Source organism: Ipomoea nil, unplaced genomic scaffold (assembly GCF_001879475.1).
Source record: "Ipomoea nil cultivar Tokyo-kokei standard unplaced genomic scaffold, Asagao_1.1 scaffold0415, whole genome shotgun sequence".
Lineage (NCBI taxonomy): Eukaryota > Viridiplantae > Streptophyta > Magnoliopsida > Solanales > Convolvulaceae > Ipomoea > Ipomoea nil.
The window spans coordinates 3155468-3177623 of NW_017616843.1; the positions used below are offsets into that span (position 1 = coordinate 3155468).

General features: G+C 33.6%; 2 protein-coding genes across 2 annotated transcripts; one reads left to right on the forward strand and one right to left on the reverse strand.

Annotated features, from left to right (window-relative positions):
• The first annotated feature begins 3226 nt into the window (after nt 1-3226).
• LOC109172343 (adenine phosphoribosyltransferase 5-like) lies at nt 3227-7277 on the forward strand. The gene is made up of 7 exons (XM_019321532.1): nt 3227-3591; nt 3767-3877; nt 4441-4533; nt 6040-6189; nt 6280-6338; nt 6621-6693; nt 6869-7277. The coding sequence occupies exons 1-6, from the start codon at nt 3501-3503 to the stop codon at nt 6690-6692; spliced, it is 576 nt and encodes a 191-aa protein (XP_019177077.1). The 5' UTR covers nt 3227-3500; the 3' UTR covers nt 6693; nt 6869-7277.
• A 5259-nt stretch (nt 7278-12536) lies between these two features.
• LOC109172342 (vetispiradiene synthase 3-like) lies at nt 12537-16175 on the reverse strand. Its single transcript, XM_019321531.1, has 6 exons — nt 15756-16175; nt 14837-15206; nt 14435-14653; nt 14205-14343; nt 13763-14008; nt 12537-12969 (listed from the first exon to the last, which is right to left on the reverse strand). Exons 1-6 carry the CDS (start codon nt 16123-16125, stop codon nt 12667-12669), a joined length of 1647 nt encoding a protein of 548 aa, XP_019177076.1. The 5' UTR covers nt 16126-16175; the 3' UTR covers nt 12537-12666.
• Nucleotides 16176-22156: the final 5981 nt, after the last annotated feature.

Genomic DNA, 22156 nt, shown 5'->3' on the forward strand with positions numbered 1-22156 from the left:
GATACTAAAGCAATCGAATTAATAGTTTACGGTTATAATTCAGATCTAGAACCCAATATTTAAATGTCAATTTATTAAAATTATCTATCAAAAAAATTGAATCTTGAACCGTGAACCGGCGGTTCCGGATCTGATTCGCGATTTTGAACCGTCTTTATTTTAAAATTTTATTTTTTATTTTAAAATAGTCTAAATTCAACAATAAATGTATTTTATTTTTTCAGTTCGGAACATTAACCGTCCGTTCCGGTTCACGATTTTAATAAACTCTAAATATCAAATTTCGATTCTAAATTGTAATTGGAATATTTCTGTTTGGTTGCTATAGTGTTTGTTTAGTTTGAACCAAATTATGGTCATAATTTGTTGGAGAAAAAAAAATAAATTAAATATTTAGTTTAAGGGTAAATATGTCCATTTAACATTTCAGGGGGAAAAACAGCCACTTCAATAATTTAGAGGAAAAAAATGCTATAGGTATATAACTCAGGGAGAAAAAGTGCCATTTTCCCTTTATTTTATTTTTTATTTTCCATTAACATAATGTGCGATTAGCTCAACATATAAAAGGATCATAATTTTTTCAAATGTGATAAAAAACATATATCATAATTAATGCTTCTTGATTATAAACTGAACTTTTTATATTTTTTGAAGATTTAACTTGATATGCGAATGACCACGGAGTGTCTCTCTCAAATGGGAAGTCACGAAGTGTGGTAACCTAAGCTCATGGTATAAGCAAATTTTTATGTGGAACATAAAAAAGTATATTTTAATATACTAAAAATACATTATTTGTGTACTGAATGTACATTATTTGATAATATACAAAACGATATACTTTTAATACTCAAATAATGTACTTTCTATGAATACAAGGTTCATTTTAATATACTAAAATTACATTATTTGAATTTTGAATGTACCTTATTTGATAGTATACAAAATAATGTACTTTCAGTACTCAAATAATGTACTTTCCATGAATACAAAGTACATTTTTAATATGCTAAAAGTGCATTATCTGTGTACTAAATGTACATTATTTGATACTCCGTAGTATAGAAAATAATATACTTTCAATACTCAAATAATATACATAGTTGTGTGCCAAGACTTTATGGTTTAATGGCACTCAAGTTGGACTCTCATATGGGAGGTTGTGAGTTTGAGCCTCAGTGGAGCCATTATTGGTTTTTTGTGCTTTAATTGGTTAAGAAGGTAGTTATGAATAGATATTACATTGTAATAGAGTCAATAACATTCAAAAAAAAAAAAAAAAGCATAGTTGTGTGGATCATGGTCCATAGAGTAATGATTGCATGCTATAATATGCAAGTATACTTTTCTTTCTTCCAAAGGTTGAATCTCCAACCCAAAGAAGCTCCCTCCACTTTTCTGTGTACAAAAAAAAATCCTTCATTTTAAGAGGTTGCTCTCATACTATTGACTTTCCTTCACTCTAAGAGGTTGCTCTCACACTATTGATGGTGAGATTCAATCCCAAGTCATTGTTCATAAACTTCACTCCTGTGATCAATTAAGCCGCCTATGCAGGCACAAATATAGTTTTCTTACTTTTGGCTAGGGGCGTGTTTAGAAGAACATGAGATTGGAGTGGTTTAATTACTTTAGGGAAAAGGATCAAATAAACCCTTAAACATTACCTAAAAAGTCAATTAGGCCCCTAAAATTTTAAAAAGTATAATTATACCCTTTAACATGTCATATTGAGGCAATTAGATCCAAAAACAGGTAAATGATTGCAGGTCATTTTTTATTCCGACGAAAATCTGACAATCGGCGATGGTCAAACCATCGCTGGTCGCCAACTACCTGAGAAGGAGACCAGTTGGTCGCCTTCTCCGTTGGAAGGCGACCATCTGGCTGTTTTCCCAGCAGAAGGTGACCATTGGTCACCTTCTCTCAGAGAGAAGGCGACCAATGGTCACCTTCTGCCGGGGAAGGCGACTTGTTGGTTGCCTTCTCCGATGGAAGGTGAACAGTTCCGTCAGAGGTAGCGACCGGCGACGCTTCGATCGTCACCGATCGTCAAATTTTTATCAGAATAAAAAATGACTTGCAATTGCAGTTTATTTATTTGTTTTTGGACCTAATTGCCTTAATATGATATGTTAAAGGGTGTAATTACACTTTTTAAAAGTTTAGGGGCCTAATTAATTTTTCAGGTAATGTTTAGGGACAATTTCACATTACTTTATTTAAGTTGCTCTTACCAAACTTTATCCCATTCCATTATAGTAATAGATCGCTTCAATTACTCACACTATTTATTCATACAGGTGATACAGCCTGTTGAAGAGTGACATTACTTTAACTATCTAAATTATTCTCTCAAATACATAACCTACTTTTAACTTTCATTATTTTACATTGATGTAAGCATGCCAATTCATCCCGAAGAAAACCTCTATCTCATTTTACATGTCATGTTTATTATTCACTGGTCAAATCAACTATTTATTTTTTACTTATTTTCTTTAGTACTTTTTAATTATTTTTAAATTTATAATTTTGTGTGCTTAATAATACCTTTAATATTGTTTTTAAATATATAAATTTTATATACTAATATTAAACTTCATATTAGAGCATCTCCATCAATAGAGCATGATGTGGTTTTTGATAAAATATGAGTGATGTGGAGGAGAGACGGTGAGGAGAGAGAATGAGCAAGATCTTTACATGAGTAAAGGTTTTTAGCCGGACAAGTGGGGCTCGCAAGGGGGAGAGAAGCGCGCCTGAACGCATGTTAGGCGCACCTTGCGTGCCCAGCAAATGCGTAATAGCGCCTCTGTTTGTTTTTTGTTTTTTATTTTTTGGGTGAGACTTATTTTTTCCTTCTTTCACATCTTCTCTTTCCTAAACACACATGCAAAATCTCTCAATAACTTAAATCGTTGGAGATGCTCTTTATAAAAATTTGTATTAAAAATCATTTCAATCAAATATCGTTAATCGAATCAGACATATCAAATAGGATGGATGAAATAATTTATTTTCTAACAAAATCAAACATGTGATTAAAGTAACACTTTATATTAGTACAGTTAATATTTTTGATGTACATCACACCCACGTAATTTTTACAGGAATTTACCTTTTTTATTGCCACATTCCGTGTCACCATTCCGATCCTCTGTTTTGTTTTAGCCAACAGAAATAAAAATTGGATTTTTAAAACACTTTTGGACACACCCACACACCCAACAGCACAAAGATTTGATCTTTTTATTAGCAGTACAAGAGCACTACTCTCTCTCTCTCTCTCTCTCTCTCTCTCTCACTTTGGGAGTGAAGAAAGGAAAAAGAAAAAGAAGAAACACCCAGCCAGCCCCTGTTGGAACTTGCATAGTGCACTCCAAACCATACTTCTCACAAGACATTGAAGAGGGAGAAAGTACACTATAAACATCACTATAAACACACCACAAAAAAACCAACAATTTCTAGAGAGAAAGAGAGAGAGAGAAAATATGTTTGCAGCAGAGAATGGGCTGAGAGGAGACCCAAGGCTTCAGGGCATTTCTGAGGCCATTAGGGTAGTTCCTCACTTCCCCAAACCAGGTTATATTACTCCCTCAATCTCCATTCTTGGTTTATTTTCTTTAATTTCTTGATTCTATTTTTTGGTGAAAAAAAATTGATTCTTTTTTGGGTTTATGATCATTTTAGGAGAGAAATTGATGTAATTATGTAAATGCATGTTGCTTAAATTCTTGATTCTTTTTCTTTTTGGCAGGGATAATGTTCCAAGATATCACTACTTTGTTGTTAAATCATAAGGTCTTTAAGGACACTGTGGACATTTTTGTTGACAGATACAAAGACATGGACATCTCTGTTGTTGCTGGTAAACCCAACCCCAATACCCCCCACCCCCCCTCTCTTTACAATCATGGGTTTTGTTTGTAAATGCAGATTTTCTGATCTTGGATTCTTTGTTTATTAAAAAAGCCATTGTTGGGGGTACTTGTTTATGCTATTAAAAAAGCCAATTTTAAAATTTGGGTGTGCATTATCCAAACTCATAAGATTTCCTTAGATTTGGTTGAGAGAAAAAAATATTGTTAAAAGTTTCTTGAATAGATACACTGATGTTTTCTAGATTAGTTTTTTGATGTTTTCTAATTGTCATGTTCTGAAAGTGTTTAATCATTTGATAGTGCTCCATAGGACATTTTGGATTTTTGCTACATTGTGGAATATTTTATTTATTGGACAGATTGATATGGATTCACATCATTTTCCCTGATTAATTAGCTTCAAGTTTAGTTGCCCGCACGGTTTTAACTCACTGGTTCAGTATGCAGTATTTGGCTATATATTACAATTTATTTTGAATATCATAATTGGATTGTTTAATGAAGTTATTGAGAATAAGACTTTCCCTCTTGATGCTCTATTGACTTATAGGAATTGAAGCCCGAGGGTTCATGTTTGGTCCATCGATCGCCCTAGCTATCGGTGCTAAGTTCGTTCCATTACGTAAGCCGGGAAAATTGCCAGGTTTGCTACATACTATTGAGTTTCATAATGTATATTTTGAATCAAAATATGGTGGCGGGCAAGGTAAATTATTGGTGTCGTTTTTTGTTGGGCGGAGGCTGGTTAAGGCCAAGTCTAGCACCCGGTGGCTCGGGATTGTTGGGCAGAGGCCAGTAAAGGCTTAAAAGGCCAAGTCCAGCACCGTCTCAGCGTCTGGAAAATGTGTGGCGGTATAAGGAAATAAGGTGGATCCTTCGGCTACTAGGCTGTGGTGGTATAAGGAAATAAAGTTGTGCCTTTGCTACTGGCTATAGCTTTTGGCGTAGTGGTAAACTTTGATCCGAACATTTTTCTTGAAAATGCACCTTGCGGTGGTTTGCATACAATGAATACTAAATTAAAGATGAGAGTTAAATGACAACAATCTGTATAGATGGCATTGAATACTATTATATTCATTGCATATAGCGTGGTTTTTATGAGGAAAAACTCAAATCTCTGTCTTGCTTCTTTATTAGGTTGTCCCGTTGGACCCATTAGTTTAATTTCTACTGTTTCATTGGCAGCATATTCTGTGAATCCTTCACAGTGCTATGGTTTTCTCGTCAGTTAAATAAAAACGTTCACATTGTCTGATGCAAGTATGCTATCTCGGTAAACTAGAAATTTTAACAGTATAAGGGGTTAAACAGCCCCTAAAAGAGGTTAATTTTTACTAAAAAATGGTAAATTCATGTTTTATATCTATTTCGGGGAGGCTTTTGGTCACCATCTGTGTTTTAACTTGGTAGAGGATCATAGATCTGAATTCCACTTAACTATGAAACGTAAACACCTCATTTTATGCAGTATTTGCACTGAATTTTTGGTTGAAATTATAGTAAATGGAAATGGGAAAGCTCAGCACGAAGAACATTGTTCCACCTAGAAATTTTAGTCGTTAGATCGGAGTGTTGAGCATACTGTATATATAAATAATAAATGTGCGGTCTAACCATTAGTTTAGACTTTTAGTTGAGATGCCCGCACGGGTAATTCAGTTGGTTTTTGGGTGGCAGATTGTGGGTAAGGACGCAAGATCGAGCCCTAATAGCCAATTTCACCCTTTTATGGGGGTGGCTCCTTGTGAACACCAGACACTGGTTATCCCATCTAATGGACCGCTGAGTAAATTGTGATTTACCCCTCCACAATCCTGTGGTGGCCCTTGGGGCGAGAGATTTCTTCTGTGGGGCCCTTGGGGCGAGGAATTTCTTCTGTGGGGGCCCTGGGGTGAGGGGTTTCACCTTTTGTGGGCAAGACTTTTAGTTGAGATGGAACGCATCCTTCAATTCAGAGCTCTTCTAATTCTGTTTGCGGTTACACTTTCCACCTTGAGAGTTGACCCGCAAAAAAATTAGTCCACTAAATAAGATATGCTATAGAATGGAGTCCAGAGTGGGCTACTGGGCTGTTTATAACTTCATATATTAATGCCATTAGAATGCATTTTGTACGATTATATTTAAGGTGATGCTGGGTTTACAGGTGAACTAATATCGGAATCCTATGAACTGGAGTATGGCCAAGATTGTCTCGAGATGCACGTTGGTGCAGTGCAGAAGGGGGACCGTGCTGTTGTTATTGATGATTTGGTAGCTACAGGTGGGACTCTTTCAGCTGCAATAAAACTTCTAGGTAAATCGAATCTTTCTCATTTTCTCGTTACCCGTCAGTCTTCACATCAATTTTCTAGTATCTTACAAACAATATTTTCACTTTTCCTAGAACGAATGGGAGCCGAAGTGGTTGAATGTGGTTGCGTTATTGGCTTGCCAGACGTTAAGGTATATATTACTTTACGTGGTTTACTTTCTCAATACTCTACTTTAACGTGGTATACCAACCACAACTTTGCGGGGGGGTCTTTACAATTGCTAGTAATTTGTGGGTTTTGTTTTTGCTTAGTCACAATCAATAGCTAGGACAAATTGGGGTCTATGGTTGATCCATTAGTTTTTCCCTTCTCAGATAATCGTATCGTTCAAAAGAAAACAGATTTAAAATAGTTGGGTGTATATATGAACTTGTAACGAGTTCGTCTTTAGCTCATGAAATTTTGTTTACAGGGACAAAGCAGGCTAAAAGGAAAGCCACTCTACATTCTCGTGGAGCCACGAGAATTAGGCGATTGTTTTTGAGGTACCATGTCATTTCCTACTATTGTTGTAACATCATTGAAACACGATCCTCGAATTTTCATGTAGATTAACAACGCCTAAGATTCTTGAACGAAATTATCATTAGAAAAATGTTCTTAACCGAATTATATATCACGTTATGAAATGTTGAATTTCTTTCGTTCTTTCGTTCTTAGGAATCGAAATCCACGTGATGGTATCTGTCAAGAAGAGATTACGTCTGGCCAAAAGCTTCCATTTCCATGTCTTCGTGAAGGGATAGAGGCTGTAGCTAGCTCGCTGAGTTCTCGTGTGTACTCTTTAGTGACGATCTTGTTCAACAAGTAGCCTCGTTTTTTTTTAATCATCGCTTTTAGGTTTTCATTGAAGATTCAGTGGGATGTGTTGAATTGAAGCATGTATCATAAATGATCTCCTGAGTCCCAGCTGATGTTATTCCTTAGATTACGTTTATTTTGCAGTTATTTCTTTCGTTTGTTGCATAAACAGATTTGGTAGAAGGTTTTAATGTTGTTGCCCTCTGCTTACATTTGTCATTCATCCTCTTAATTTTTAACAACCCGTAGCCACCTAGTGGCTAAGTTTACTATCATTCTCAAAATGCAGGTGTTCTTTCTTGCCCACAAACGGTGAAATTCTCACCTTTAAAGCCCTATATCTTGACTCGATAGAATAGTGGAAGGATAAATCATGATGACCTAGTATCAAGTGGGATGATCAGTGTTGAAAAATTTTACCATGTACTAGGGCTTATCTTGTACTGTGAATCCTAAATCCAAACTGACATTTTGATTCTGTCCAAAGTGACATTTGGTTCTGTCTGCTGGGATTAAGTGGCAATGTGGGGATTATGTCCAAAGTGGACAGATTCTTTTGTACGCATCGACATTTGGTTCTGTCTGCAAAGCCATTGAGTCATTGTAATTTATATCCTCCCAAATACTCTGTCGGGCCGTTGTATGGAAGCCCTTGAGTTGGGAATTCAAGCTTTTTGGGAGAAGGTTTGGAGTGAGATTGTCAAAGACAAGATACCTAATATCGAGAAGATGGAGTCTAGAATGTGAGTTGCTTATAATAGGTTGTCATAGGGGTGGGCAAGTTAATTCCGGTGAAGGTTTTGTCCCAATTTTAATATTACTCCACAATTTTTTGTGGAGCTGATATGGGATCGTATCAGTTAAGCAAATAATGATGGTCCGTTATGATTTTGGTTGAATATGCAAGATTCTGTGCCAGAAATGAAACTACAGAGACCGTTTTTGAAGCAGAGATGCAATGCCACTCCTATGAAATGTCACTGTTCATTTATGGCAATTTGCAGGTGGTGGAGCCTGTGTACCAAGCTGGCTGCTCAAAGAATCCTAAGCTCAACTTGTTCCCAACAGTAATACCAACAAAAACCAATCCTCAAACTTCAATAATAATAAAAATCTGATGAAAATTAATTTGTTTCATTGTGGAGTGCCAACATTCTTGTCTGTGATGTGTGAAGAAGTGATTTTATTGCCACACTTTTTCTTCTTTCAAATCCTTGATTTCAGTGCTGCCCCAGTAAAAATTAAAGTCTGGGTAAAAAACACACATGTAATGGAACAGGAAAATGGGGGAAGAGGACAGTCTTATCAAGCTGGCACAGATAACAAATGAATTATTAGCATAATCTGAATGAAGCATCTTCTACATACATATGTATATATATACCACCAAGGATGTAATGTAATAGTAACTATGAAACTCAAATAGGTATAAACTATTAAGGTTTTCACTGTTCATGATGACTATGTTATTGTCTGCATTTTCTGCATCTTCCAAGAGTTGCTAACTCAGACCTCATTGAAATGCAATTCTTATACCTGGACTAGGTTCATATTACATTGTGGATCAAAAAATAATGTGTTTGCAGTTAAAACATTTTGTATCTGTAGTTAACAATTTTTGTACCTGTAAACAAATTGAAGGTACATAACACGGTAATTACAGATACATAACATAATAACTACAGACATATAAATTGTTAACTCCAGGAACAAAATATATTAAGTGCAGACACATAAGATGTTGGTTAACATGTTATGTGTCTGCAATTAATATATTTTGTATCTACAGTTAACATTTATGTGTTTGTAGTTATAATGTTATGTGTTTGTAATTATCTTATGATGTGCCTTCAATTTATTTACAGGTACAAAAACAGTTGATTGTAGGTACAAAATGTATATTATAGACACAAAATGTCGAAAATTATTTTTAGATTAGGGTCTATAATGCAAAATAAATCCTGATCCATGATATAATTTGCCATTGAAATCTGCTTGATTGAAAATGGGTCATTGATGACAGTAAATAATACTGATCCATAATTTGCACTGGATGGGTTTATCTTAGTTGAGGGATGCCATCTGGCATGATGAAAAATTCACACCCAATCACATGTAAACTCTATGATCTTGCCCACTTTAAGCCTACCACAAATTTGTTTTTGGACATTCAGCCATAAAGACTTTATACTAATGAAATATTGTCTAGCTATACTTATAACCCAAATTCTCTTTTTTTAAATTGTGGATCTGGGGCTTGAGTTTTGCCGACCCCAAGTCTCCAATGTTCAACAATCGTTATATCGTGCACCAGCATTGTGCGCCCTGACCAAAATGATGTCGTTTTTATCGTTTAAATTTTATGTGTATTATGTTAAGAGTTTATGTGTATTCTGTTATAAGTTTATGTGTATTATGTATTATGTTAGATTATGTGTATTATGTTAAAAGTTTATGTGTATTCTGTTATGAGATTAAGAGTTTATGTTAGATTTGTACAAAAGTTTTGTAGATTTTTTCTTCCTTTAATTTTGTGTTGCGTGGGAAATTAATATTTCCAATAAGAGTATTTTTTATTCTTGTTGTGAATCTTAGCTCCTTAATAAATTCATGTAACTTTCCTGTTTGGTAAAAAATTGGCCTATAGGCCAATTTTGGCTTATTTGACCACTATTAATTGTTTGATTTAGTTAAAATATCAATATAAATGTTTGGTTAATTAGTTTTTTGCAACTCCAAAAGGCTAAAATTCAAAAGGCTACTCCAAGCAACTTTTTCAATTAGCTTTTGAGAAAAGAAATTACACCAAACAGCTATCAGCTAACAGCTAATTTACCAAACACTTTTCTACAATCAGCTAATGTTATCAACTATTTATACACTCTAATTAACAGAATCAACTAACAGCTAACAACTATCGGCTAACAGCCATTTTACCAAACAGGGCTTTGACTCCTTGATATTTGGCTGATAATATTCACGCCAATTTTAGCTAGTTTAATTTATTCTCAAACCTCAGCTCCTTAGCTCTTTCCATAATAAACTTTAGCTCCATCATTAACTCTTTCAATAATAAGCTTTGGCTCCAACCTTAGCTCTCTCCATAATAAACTAGTTCTCAAACCTCACCTCCTTCCAATTTAATCTGATTGAGAACTTCGGCTACTTCATCTGCTTCCTTAATTTTTGTGCATGCAACCTTAGTTCCTTATTTAATTATGAAATCTCTCCTGCGTTTTAATTAAATACAACTTTAGCTGCTTGCAACCTCTCGTGCCTTTTATTAATTTATTGCAACCTCACCTCTTGTTGCAATCTCTACTCCTTAATTAATAATTGCAACCTCACCTCTTATTGCAATTTCTCTACTCCTTAATTAATAATTGCAACCTCACCTCTTGTTGTAATCTCTACTCATTAATTAATTATTGCAACATCACCTCTTGTTACAATCTCTACTCCTTAATTAATAATTGCAATCTCACCTCTTGCCGCAATCTCTACTCCTTAATTAATAATTACAATCTCACATCTTGTCGCAATCTCTACTCCTTAATTAATTATTGCAACCTCACCTCTTTATTTATTTTACAACCTCAGCTGCTTCAAAAATCATCATCAGCTGCTCTGAATTTTTTACTGCTTCAATTAATTCAATCTCTACTACTCCAAGTTTAGTTGCTTCAAGATCTCGCCTCCTTCAATTAATTTTATTTCAGATGCACTAAATTATATCTCCGGCTGTTTTCAAAATAATTTTCCTCTCCAACATGATTTTCACGGTAATTTCTTCATGAATTCTTCGTTAAATTTATTCTTGGCTTTTTTTTTTTTTTTTTTTTTTTTTTTTTTTGTTGGGTGTAAATCATAATGTGGTCCGGATCTTTCTCTGTCTATTTAACGGTACAGGTCCACTCGGTTTGCTCTGAGAGGTACAAAAGTTGGCCCAAAGGGAATTGGGAATTGAATCCGAATTATCCTGAAATTCTTTACCACAAAGAGAGCTCATTTGCCACTTGAGCTACTCTCTTGAGTTTATTCTTGGCTTCTTGATAAGTCTTTAAAAATTAAATAAGTAAAAATTACGAGACTAATAAAAATAAAAGAGGGTTTAATTTTTCATCCTAAATACGTTTTTGGCTCATCAAAGTCTAATAGATATATTCCTAACAGTTTTGCTTTGGAATGATCTTTTATTCATGAATCTATTTGTTTTCTTTGTGAACATGTAAGAGTACGTAGTCTTCTAAGAAGGGGATATGAATATAATGAATGTTAGGATTAGGGAAATGTGACTTTGATTTGGTTGAATTGGAGTGATGAGACTTGACTTTGATGATGTTAATTAACATGATTGAGTCCCGATTAGAATGTAATTACCTAATCTAGGCTAAAGGGGTTAATTAACCTTACTTCACCTTTGAGAAAAAAGGAGTATGAGATGTCAAGAACAAAATGTTTGATGAAATGCCTCTTAGACACTTATGAGTTATGAGGATGTCCTTGTATGTCCTAAGAGTGTGGAATGACCTTGAGAAATGCTTCATTACTTTTAATGACATCTGTGTCAAGTCAATTGACTCATTTTTGTTCCCAGTTTGGTCACGTTATCTTAGCCTAGTTTAAATTCCTATTCTCTTCCGCCTTTTATATCATTTGTCATTCATTTAAGGGTTGCTTGTATTAGTCCGATCTATTGCTTATCTTGCCCAAGATAATCTTTACTATGGTTAGATTTCCACAAGAAGTTTTAGTACTTTGTGATTGAGAGAACATAAGCTTGCATCTATCGCCAATCCTCAAAAGAACGACAGTTCATCACCCTAAATACTCTTCATCAAATCTTTAATTGCCGGCTACCAACACTATCGAACTAGCTATTGCAAATTGCCAATATCTGTAGGGTAGTCTGAACCACAATCAGTACTTTAAGCAAGTGGCCAATGATGCACTAGATAACCGCAAGTGCGAGCATGATAGCCATGACCATCATTACCACTTTGAGTAAATGATGACCAGCTATTTACCAAATATCTACTGGCATCAGTGGGGTAATCTGAATTACCTTCACCGCTTTGAGCAAGTGGCTAGTAGGAATTGGAATTATGGTATATTTAGATAGTTGAACTTTAATGTTTGAGCTATTTACAAAAATGCCTTCAACAAACACACTTTGTAGCTCTATTTAGTTGTAATCTACATTCCCATGTATATATACGTGTTAAATATTTATTTATTTTTATTTGAATTCCAATTTCACCAAACAAAGAGCGAGTCTTCTTCTATTTAAACCCATTTATAATTACTAAGTATTTGAATCTAATTATGATTTCAATTTTAATGTTTGAACCAAACGCCACACACTCAACGTGGACATGTAACTTACCAAATCATATTGCAAATAACCTAATTAATTAAAACCAAATTAAATTTGAACTTTGAAACTTAAATGTAAGAAAAGTTTTTTAAGGAGGAGAACATCCTTACTTTATTGTCACAAGGATATATGGATATGTGTTACGTACTAACTAGGCATGTGTCTCCTCTTCAATCATTGCAAACTGCAGAGTACATATAAAAATAAAAAATACATAGCGAATACAGAAAACTTATGAATAACACAAAGACAAAAGATATATGCCAATTAAGAAACCGGCCTAGATTTCAAAGGAGTTGACCAAAACAGAAAAAATACAAGGCTTCAAAACTTTCTCAGGGTTAGTATACCCATCTTGTTTGTTCTTATAAACCACATCATCAATGCGAGCAAAGTTGAGAATGCATAGAAGAATCTCAGTTGAGACCGCCGATGGAATTGGTCGAAGAATATCTTCATTGGTATCTTTCCATGCATTTTCTACCATTTCTTCAAACTTGTTCATTGCTTCTTCAGCAGTTACACCATAATCATTCATGTAATAATCAATTCCTGTTGCATTTACCCTGTTGTATTTCTCACGCTGCATATACAGGTAAATACTAATGGAGTTTACTTGTTAGAAAAATAAAATAATTCACAAATAATATACTACATGATGTCAATTCCATTTTGGTCTATCGAGTATTAGTGTATTTCCACTTTAATCTTATTATCTATCAATTTGGTCATTTTTAATTTTCTCTTAAAATTGTTCAATCCCTTTCAAAAATGTTCTTATTTCCACCACACTTTATCCTCTTTCATGTAGGGTATTTCAAACATTTTGAACCAAAATTGATAAGTTTGAAAAAATTAAGAGAGTTAGAGTAATTATATTGAATTGGTAGTTGTTAATAAAAACAATAGAAATATCATTATATAAACGGATCAAAGTAGTAATATATCTTAGAGTTAGTTTTATTTTTGGTCATAGATTTATAGGTAACAATTCACTTTTTGTCATTTTTTAAAAACAAACTCATTTGGTCATAGCTAGTATTATTGTGACATGACCATTTGTGATCCTCTATCAACAAAACCATTTAATTTCCGTAAAATGCAAGTATTTAGATCTTTATTAGTTATAATTGTTTTTTTTTTTTTTTAAATAACGGGTCAACTCACTTTTTTTTTTTAAATAATGGAAATATCCTACTTAATGACATTTCAACGATTTTGTTGACGGAGAACAAAAAATGGTAAAGCCACGATAGTACTAAGACCAAAGGGGATGTTTTTTAAAAAAGACTAAAAATGAACTAGCTGCCACATACAAATCTAGGATAAAAAATGAAATTTGGTCTATATCTTATTATGAATGAACACATTAATACCTCATAGGAAGCTATATCGTTGATAACACGAGCCAATAGTGTATTGGCCTCAATAATTCTAGGGTTTTGACTTGACCATTCAAATGCTTCTCTTGTTACGGACTTCATGCCAAGGAAAGAAGCTGTGATGAGCAAGTAAAGAGTGCTACTAGCTTGTCCATTTTTTATATACTCAGCAACTGGTGGCGTGCATCTTTCCGTACACCATTTCACTTCAATATTGTAAGAACTCACAAGTTCCTTAATCTATTTCTCAAGAAAGAATGAAAAAATTAGAACAACTTTACAATTTAAGAAAAAAAAAATTCAATTTTGGTTGTGACTATATTTTACCATCAATTTTTTTTTCCTACATAATAATAATAATAATAATAATAATAATAATAATAATAATAATAATAATAATAATAATAATAAAAAAATTGTTAGCGATTAGACATACTCGTTCTTTTGTGTAATGAACTGCAAAAGATCTTCCTTCTTTTGATAGTTCTTTGTCGAACTCCTCAAAAAGATCTATAAGAGTTTTATAGATTATCTTCATAAAACGGGGAAGACGGTTCGTTTGACGTATATCCCACCTATTAAACAATAAAATTTTAATTAGTTATAGGATAAATTAATATATATTTGAAAGAAAGGACATTAAATGTATTGTGGGATGTTACATACTTTTGTATGGCATCGGTAAAAATCTCTAATTCATCCGGCTTTCCAAAAGAATCATATGTGTCATCGAAAATGGAAGCCATTGTTATGATTTTGGCAAGCATGAGTCGAGCCTTGGAATATTTTGCCTCAAAATATACTCCCAACGCCCAAAAGTAACATTCAACAGCCCTGTCTCTTGCATAAGGAAGTGTAGTGACAAAGTCCAACTCCTTCCACCACCTGCCCAATGTGATAAAAAGCATAGATAAAAATGAATCTAGATGTCTCACTTAGGTGATACGAGTTTACACCTCATTAAATTAACTATTAAATGATCAAATTTGTAGTTTAAAAGAGAGACAACACTATATTGATGAACTAAAAATGTGACTTTTCACAATTAATTACTGCACATAAAATTACCTCATATGTTCGTAGAGTTCTTGCTTGTGGTGCATTTGCAACAAATTAAAATCTAACTTTGCAAACCGGAGTAGAACATCATTCTTGGACTCATCTTCTTCATACACTGTGATGAAGTAGCTACTCTCTACTCTAGGGATGCCATTGTGCAAGGATTGGTCAAGGGCATGTCTCACTTGCTTTCCCAAAGTAGAGCTCAATTGTGGACCAATAACCTCCAAATGAGTTTTTGAAAAGGTATAAGCCTCTTTTAAATTGGCGTCGTTATGTCCCTTTAAGTGTGAAGCTTCGTATAAGTTCAACAATCCCTTAACATCGTTGGAAAGACTGCTTTTGAATTTTCCATTCTCTTGAAAATTATCAAAGATTCCTAATAATTTCGTAAGAATTCACAAAATTAGAACCTAGTGGAGTACCATAGAACTTTTATATATATATATATATATATATATATATATATATATATATATATATATATATATATATATATAGATTAAGTGATCAAATGACTCCATCCTGTTATATATGAGTCCGTATGGACAGATTTGGGCCAATGAATGCTTAAGATCAATAGTTTAGATTTCTCTAACTATGCAACGCGAACTGTGCAAATAAAGTGCACAATTGCACAGTTACCGTGCACAGTTACGAAATTGCACAATTGACCAAATCTAAGCTATTGATCTAAGTATTCGATGCCTAGATCTGTCCACGCGGACTCATAAGGAAGAGTGGATTCACAGGAACACTGGCCTATATATATCCTAGATCTGTCCACACGGACTCATAAGGAAGAGTGGATTCACAGGAACACACACACACACACACACACACACACACACACACATATATATATATATATATATATATATATATATATATGCATGCATATTAGGCATGCAATCATTACATGGCTTACCTGAAGAGATGTTGTAACCATGTTGCCTCAGCAATCGAAACAAAAGTGCAGAAGTGCACAAATCATCTCCTAGCTGGAAGTTGGGATTGGCGTTGTAAATATTTTCCAACATCTCATCGATCATTTCATGAAAGTGATATGAAATGCCGAGACGTTCCATGGTGTCAATAAAGTTAAGCTTCTCAGCTAACTTGGCACTCCTAATACTTACCAACATGCTCATTACTTGTCCCTTCAACACTTGAATCTCCTGAGCATACCTTTCTGCAACTTCATTATCAAAGACGAAGTACCGGAATTCGTCTCCCCACAGGCTTGGTGAGAATTGGAAGCTTGTGACTGGACGGACAACCTCGTTGTTAGTCACCATTTTTAGGATTTCCGAAGTTTGTTGTTCGAGTAATGAGATTTTGGAGTACGTAGAACTCCTTTAAAAAGGCAGGACCATGATTATATTATATTGTTCCACACCACCTAACCGATTTCTGTTGTCTTCTTCTTCTCTAAATAATTAATATGATCTAGCACTTAGCACTCCTATCCCTATAGCAAGTGTATATATACTATAATAAAATTCTGACAGATGTATAATATATAATCTAAATGAATATAAGATAACACAACTTGTATGGATAACCAATCCCCACAGGCTTGGGGAGAAGCTTGTGACTGGACAGACAACCTCGTTGTTTAATTTGCCGCCATTTTTTAAGGATTTCGGAAGTTTGTTGTTCGACTAATGAGATTTTGGAGTATGAATCCTCTAAAAAAGGCAGAACCATGATTATATTATATTGTTTTACACCGCCTAACGACTGATTTCTTAATATGATCTAGCACTCCATTATTCCTAGTAGCAAGTGTATATATATATATATATATATATATATATATACTATAATAAAACCAATTGACTTGGCTTTAGCTCGTTGGAGTTTCCTTGAAGCTACTTGATTCCTACCATTGAATTTGTCTTGGCTTGCCACATTGCTCTTAATTTATTTGAATTTTTTTTTGTCTTATATTACCCTGCCACATTATTGCTCTTAATTTATTTGAAGAAATTTTTGTCTTAGCTTGCCACATTATTGCATGCTCTTATGGCCTGTTTGGTTGGGCGTAATTTGGCTGTAGTTGAATTGTAATTCAGTGGAAGCCACAATTACGCCGTTTGCAGGTTGGAGGGAATTGCAATTCTGTGGAATTGCAATTCATGGGCACCCCCCTATGAATTGCAATTCGGTGATTGTGGGAAAAGGAAAAAGGGATGAAATGACAAAAGTACCCTTAATTATTACTACTATTATTACACAAGGACATTTTAGTCTTTATATCACTTCTTTCAATCCCTACCCAATAATTCTATTCATCCCTACCAAAGAATGTAATTTGAATTCCTACTTTATTCCCACCATATTCTTTTCCCACCGAATTGCAATTCCTTTCCACCCTAATTCTTTACTCCCAACCAAACGCCCTGTTAGTGTTTGGTTGGGTGTAATTGAAATTCCTTTCCTACTTTATTCCATGGTAAAGAAAATTACATTGTTTGGTTAGACAGAATTGCAGTTCCCTCATTTTGCTGAACTGTAATTCATGGGCACCCCCTATGAATTGCAATTCGATGGTTGTGGGAAAAGAAAAAAGGGAGAAAATGACAAAAGTACCCTTAATTATTACTATTATTATTATTACACAAGGACATTTTAGTCTTTATATCACTTCTTTCCTTCCCTACCCAATAATTCTATTCATCCCTACCAAACAATGTAATTTGAATTCCTACTTTATTTCCGCCTTATTCTTTTCCCACCGAATTGTAATTCCTTTCCACCCTAATTCCTTACTCCCAACCAAACTCCTTGTTAATTTATTTGAAGAAACTTTTAAAGCATATATATATATATATATATAGAGGAAAAAGTTCAAATGCGGTGGGTCTTCCCGTGCGGCGGTATTTCAGAATACACCAACAGTGTTAACAATATGCAACAACAGTGTAAGGAAAACACACCACAATGAAATGCAATAAAACATCAAAAAATACACAACAGATTAAAAAAAAATACACCATATAACTCACCACCCCAATGGTGTATTTCCGAACACTGTATGATGTTTTTACTCACACCTAATGGTGTGTTTTTAGTGATGCGTACCTAATTTGTCTCTGTTTTTTGTGGTGTATTTTCCTAACGTTGATGGTGTATATTTGTTGAACTAGTGGTGATGCCGCACCGCCGCACCGTAAGACACCGTCGCACCTGAACTCGCCTCTCTCTATATATATATATAACTCTCTTCTTCGCTTCTTCATTGCTTGTAAGCTACAAAATATCGTCCAGAATGGACTCTAGTTATTAATTCTAGTTTCTAAACACAAATTAGAGCTGCTGCAGGTATGCAAATTCTGTACACAATCACAAATTAGTATTTTCTTAATTTATCATCAATTCAACTTCCTCCAAATTTATGATACATATTTTTTTAAAAGTCTCCCAACTTCATTTTTTGAGGACTTAATTTCTTATTTCTTCTATATATGTTAGAATGACAATTTAATTTGTATTAAAATTAGTTTTTCTTTAATTTTTTTTTTTTAACAAAAGCAGTCTTGATTAATATAAGAAACTATACATATTTATCGTTATTTGTCTCTGATCTCTACTGTTTTATCTCTCTCTCTCTCTCTCTTTTTTTTTTTTTTTTTTTTTTTTTTTTTGTTGAGAAAATGGTCAAATAAGCCTCTGAACATTTCGCAAAAGGTCAATTAGGCTCATGATCAAACTTTTTAAAAGTGTAATTGAACACATGAACTCATGATTTTGTGTCATCTGACCCCGTTAGCCGGTTACCCCTCCCTTAGGTGTCGGTAACTGCCCTCGTGGCTCGCCACATAAGCTGAGTTTTGATTATTTGGATTGCCACGTAAGCATAAATAAATAAATAAATAAATAATTTACTTCCCCCTATTCTTCATCTTCTTTATTCTACTTTGTCTTCTACAACAGACAGATCCGGGCAGTTTTCCCGATCTTCAACCGGAATTATTGGGAAGCTGCAACGACAGCATGTGTTATGTGCAATGCCGGAATTATTGAGGAAGATACTGTTAAGTGAGGATCAGGAAACTCCGTCGTCGTCGTGTTCATCCTCGAAGGCCGACAATGAACATCAATTTACTTCCAGTAAACGCCCCTATTCTTTTTCTTCTTTATTCATTTCACTCTCTTTCCGAATAAAAAATTGCCAACCTGAACACAAATTTTGATGAACCAATGATGGAGAAAGAATTTTATACAGATTAAATATTGCAAAAAAAAATTTCATCAAATTAAAACCCTTCTCACCTTGTGCACGTTCCTCTGTATGATCTTTACAGGATTCAAAAGCTCTAAAGCAACTAAAAGCCATTTGATCTTATAATCATATCCAAGAAAAGCTGGTCCTTTGATCATATAGCTGCAAATCCAAGAGTGACCTTCGATCTCGAATCTGAACCAGCAATGGCGTCGCCATGGGCAATCCAACTCAGATCTGAATAAGAACCACTCCATCCTCACCACATCAGTATCGTCACTCAACCCCATTCACTTCACCGGCGTCATCGCACCACCGTCTTCACTACATCCTGACCCCGCTCCACCACCGTGGTCAGTCCATACTCACCGGTTTTGTCGCACCCATCGCTCTGCCATCGTCCGCGAACTCAGATATAATAATAATAATAATAATAATAATAATAATAATAATAATAATAATAATCAAAACTCAGCTTATGTAAAGAAGAGCAGAAAATGAAGAATAGGGGGAAATAATTTTTTTTTTTTAAATTTATGCTTACGTGGCAATCCAAATAATCAAAACTCAGCTTATGTGGCGAGCCACGAGGGCAGTTACTGACACCTAAGGGAGGGGTAACCGGCTAACGGGGTCAGATGACTCAAAATCGTGAATTCATGTGTTCAATTGCATTTTTAAAAAGTTAATGGGCCTAATTGACCTTTTGCGAAAGTTTAGGAGTTTATTTGACCCTTTTCTCTCTTTTTTTTTTTTTTTTTTTTTTTTTCATAACTTTATTTGGTTGATTTATTTTTTTAGGTTGTTTTATAAATATTTTGATCTCATCAAGGTATGTGGATTATCATGCTCTATTATGACTACTACTATATTCTTCGTAGCTAATTCTAATTAAATTTGTAATCTTGTCACAAAAGGTTTAATTAGATCAAGTTATTCAATTATTGAAAAAATTGGCTTGAGGGTTAAGTTAATTGGGGTGATTAGTACATTATTTGATGAAACCTGGCTTAACTGTATGAATGTGATGAAAGCATGCCAATGGAGATTTGGATTAACAGAGTGGAAATGTGTAGAATGTTACGTACAGTACAGAGCAGCCAATAACAAAGGCTATAAACGAAGAGATATGGCGCCAAAGGCCGTTGCAACTAACTGTTGAGTGAAGTTTACTAACGATTCAAATTGATTCAATGTGAACATGAATTCTCTTTGATTATTTTTTTATATTTATACAATAGAACATTTTATTGTAACTAGTATGGTAAACATGAAGTTAAACAAGTCTCGGTTTTCTTCTACACCAATTGTTTTGTTCTTCGTTTTTATTCAATAAAAATAAATTGAAGTAAAACATGGCAACAATTCACCTCCATGATCTCCTTGTATAATTCGGCCCTAATTATACAAGAATTCATACAAAGTACATATTCACAACAAGAACCATAGTTAAGTCATGACATTATCCCAATTGTAATTCAATTACTCAATGCATCCATAATAAGAGAGCTAAATCTAAGTCCCAAAGTAAACCTAGCTATTCACACTTTGAATTGAATAGCAAACACAATTTGAAATGGACTTCATGTAGAGCACAATTGAATTGAAATAAAAGTAATAAAACTTGGATCAATTTTGAATTGGAGATGCATAACTTAAAATGGAACCAATCTTGAATTACAATCTAGGAATGGTCAAGAAATGTATGTCCAAGGAAACCTTGGAGAGAGAGTGGAATAGTGGAGAAATGGAGAATGATCTATAAATAATCATCCAAGACTATTCATACTTCTCGGATTTGGAACTGCCGCGAGGCCTATCACAAAGTGAGAAGCATCGTGACAAGCTCGTTCAACTTGGAGAGATTGGTCCTCTCACGAACGGCGTCACGCCATGATGGGTAATTTTGCTATAGTTAAGGGACCATTTTGATAATTAACTCAATAGAATACGTTTTAAAAAGACAAATACCCATATAATAATAATATTGATAATAATAATAATAATAATAATAATAATAATAATAATAATAATAATAATAATAATATTATTATTATTATTGTTATTATTATTATTATTATTATTATTATTATTATTATTATTATTATTATTATTATTATTATTATCATTATCATTATCATTATTAGTTAAAACCCTAACATGTAATTGGCTTTATTATTATGGCAAATTAGAATAGGCTATAGATCAGAGTTAGTCTGCTTTGAAGAATGAAGACCTGATTGATCATGTAATCCATCAGAAGCGTTTTTGAAGATTTAAAGCCGTTGGAAGTCATTTTTTGAAGGAGCGTCTGTGCTGGCAGATGCCCGTTGAGGCTTGAGGTGAAATTACAAGAAAGTCCTTACTTAATTGGACATCTCAAAGAGTATAGAAGTAATCTAGTTTAGAAGCTGTCTGATGTTCTGATTACGTATCCCTTACCCTCAACCAGATATATATATATATATATATATATATATATATATATATATATATATATATATATATATATATATATATATATATATATATACTAGTTTTTTACGCGCATTGCGCGATCGGGATAATGCCCAATATTTTTTTTAAATAAGTACTTTAAAGTGTATCAATGCAATATTAAATTAGAATTTTTCATGCATAAATAATTTAATGTTGAATTTGCGTATTTAAATAGGTAATTCTAAGTTTACAAATGCAAGATAATATAGTCAAGATTGATTATAATTGTCAATAAAATAATTGTATAGGTATGGTTGAAACCAAATACGGGACATAATGGACTATAAAAATTATGGTATAAAATATTAAATGTATACTAATATTGAAGAGTTAAGTACTGATTACTAAACAAGGACATTGCGAGTTAGTTTCCCACTTCAATTTGTTGTGTGATTTGAATACTCTTTTTGTTAATAAATCTCCCAAGTAGTTAATATGATTGACTTAATTTTATTTTTTTATTTTTATATTTTTTAAAACAATTATTATTATTATTATTATTATTATTATTATTATTATTATTATTATTATTATTATTAAATATATGTATACCTTTAGGTCATTTTACATGTTAATCTAAACAGCTAATTTTTTCAAATATC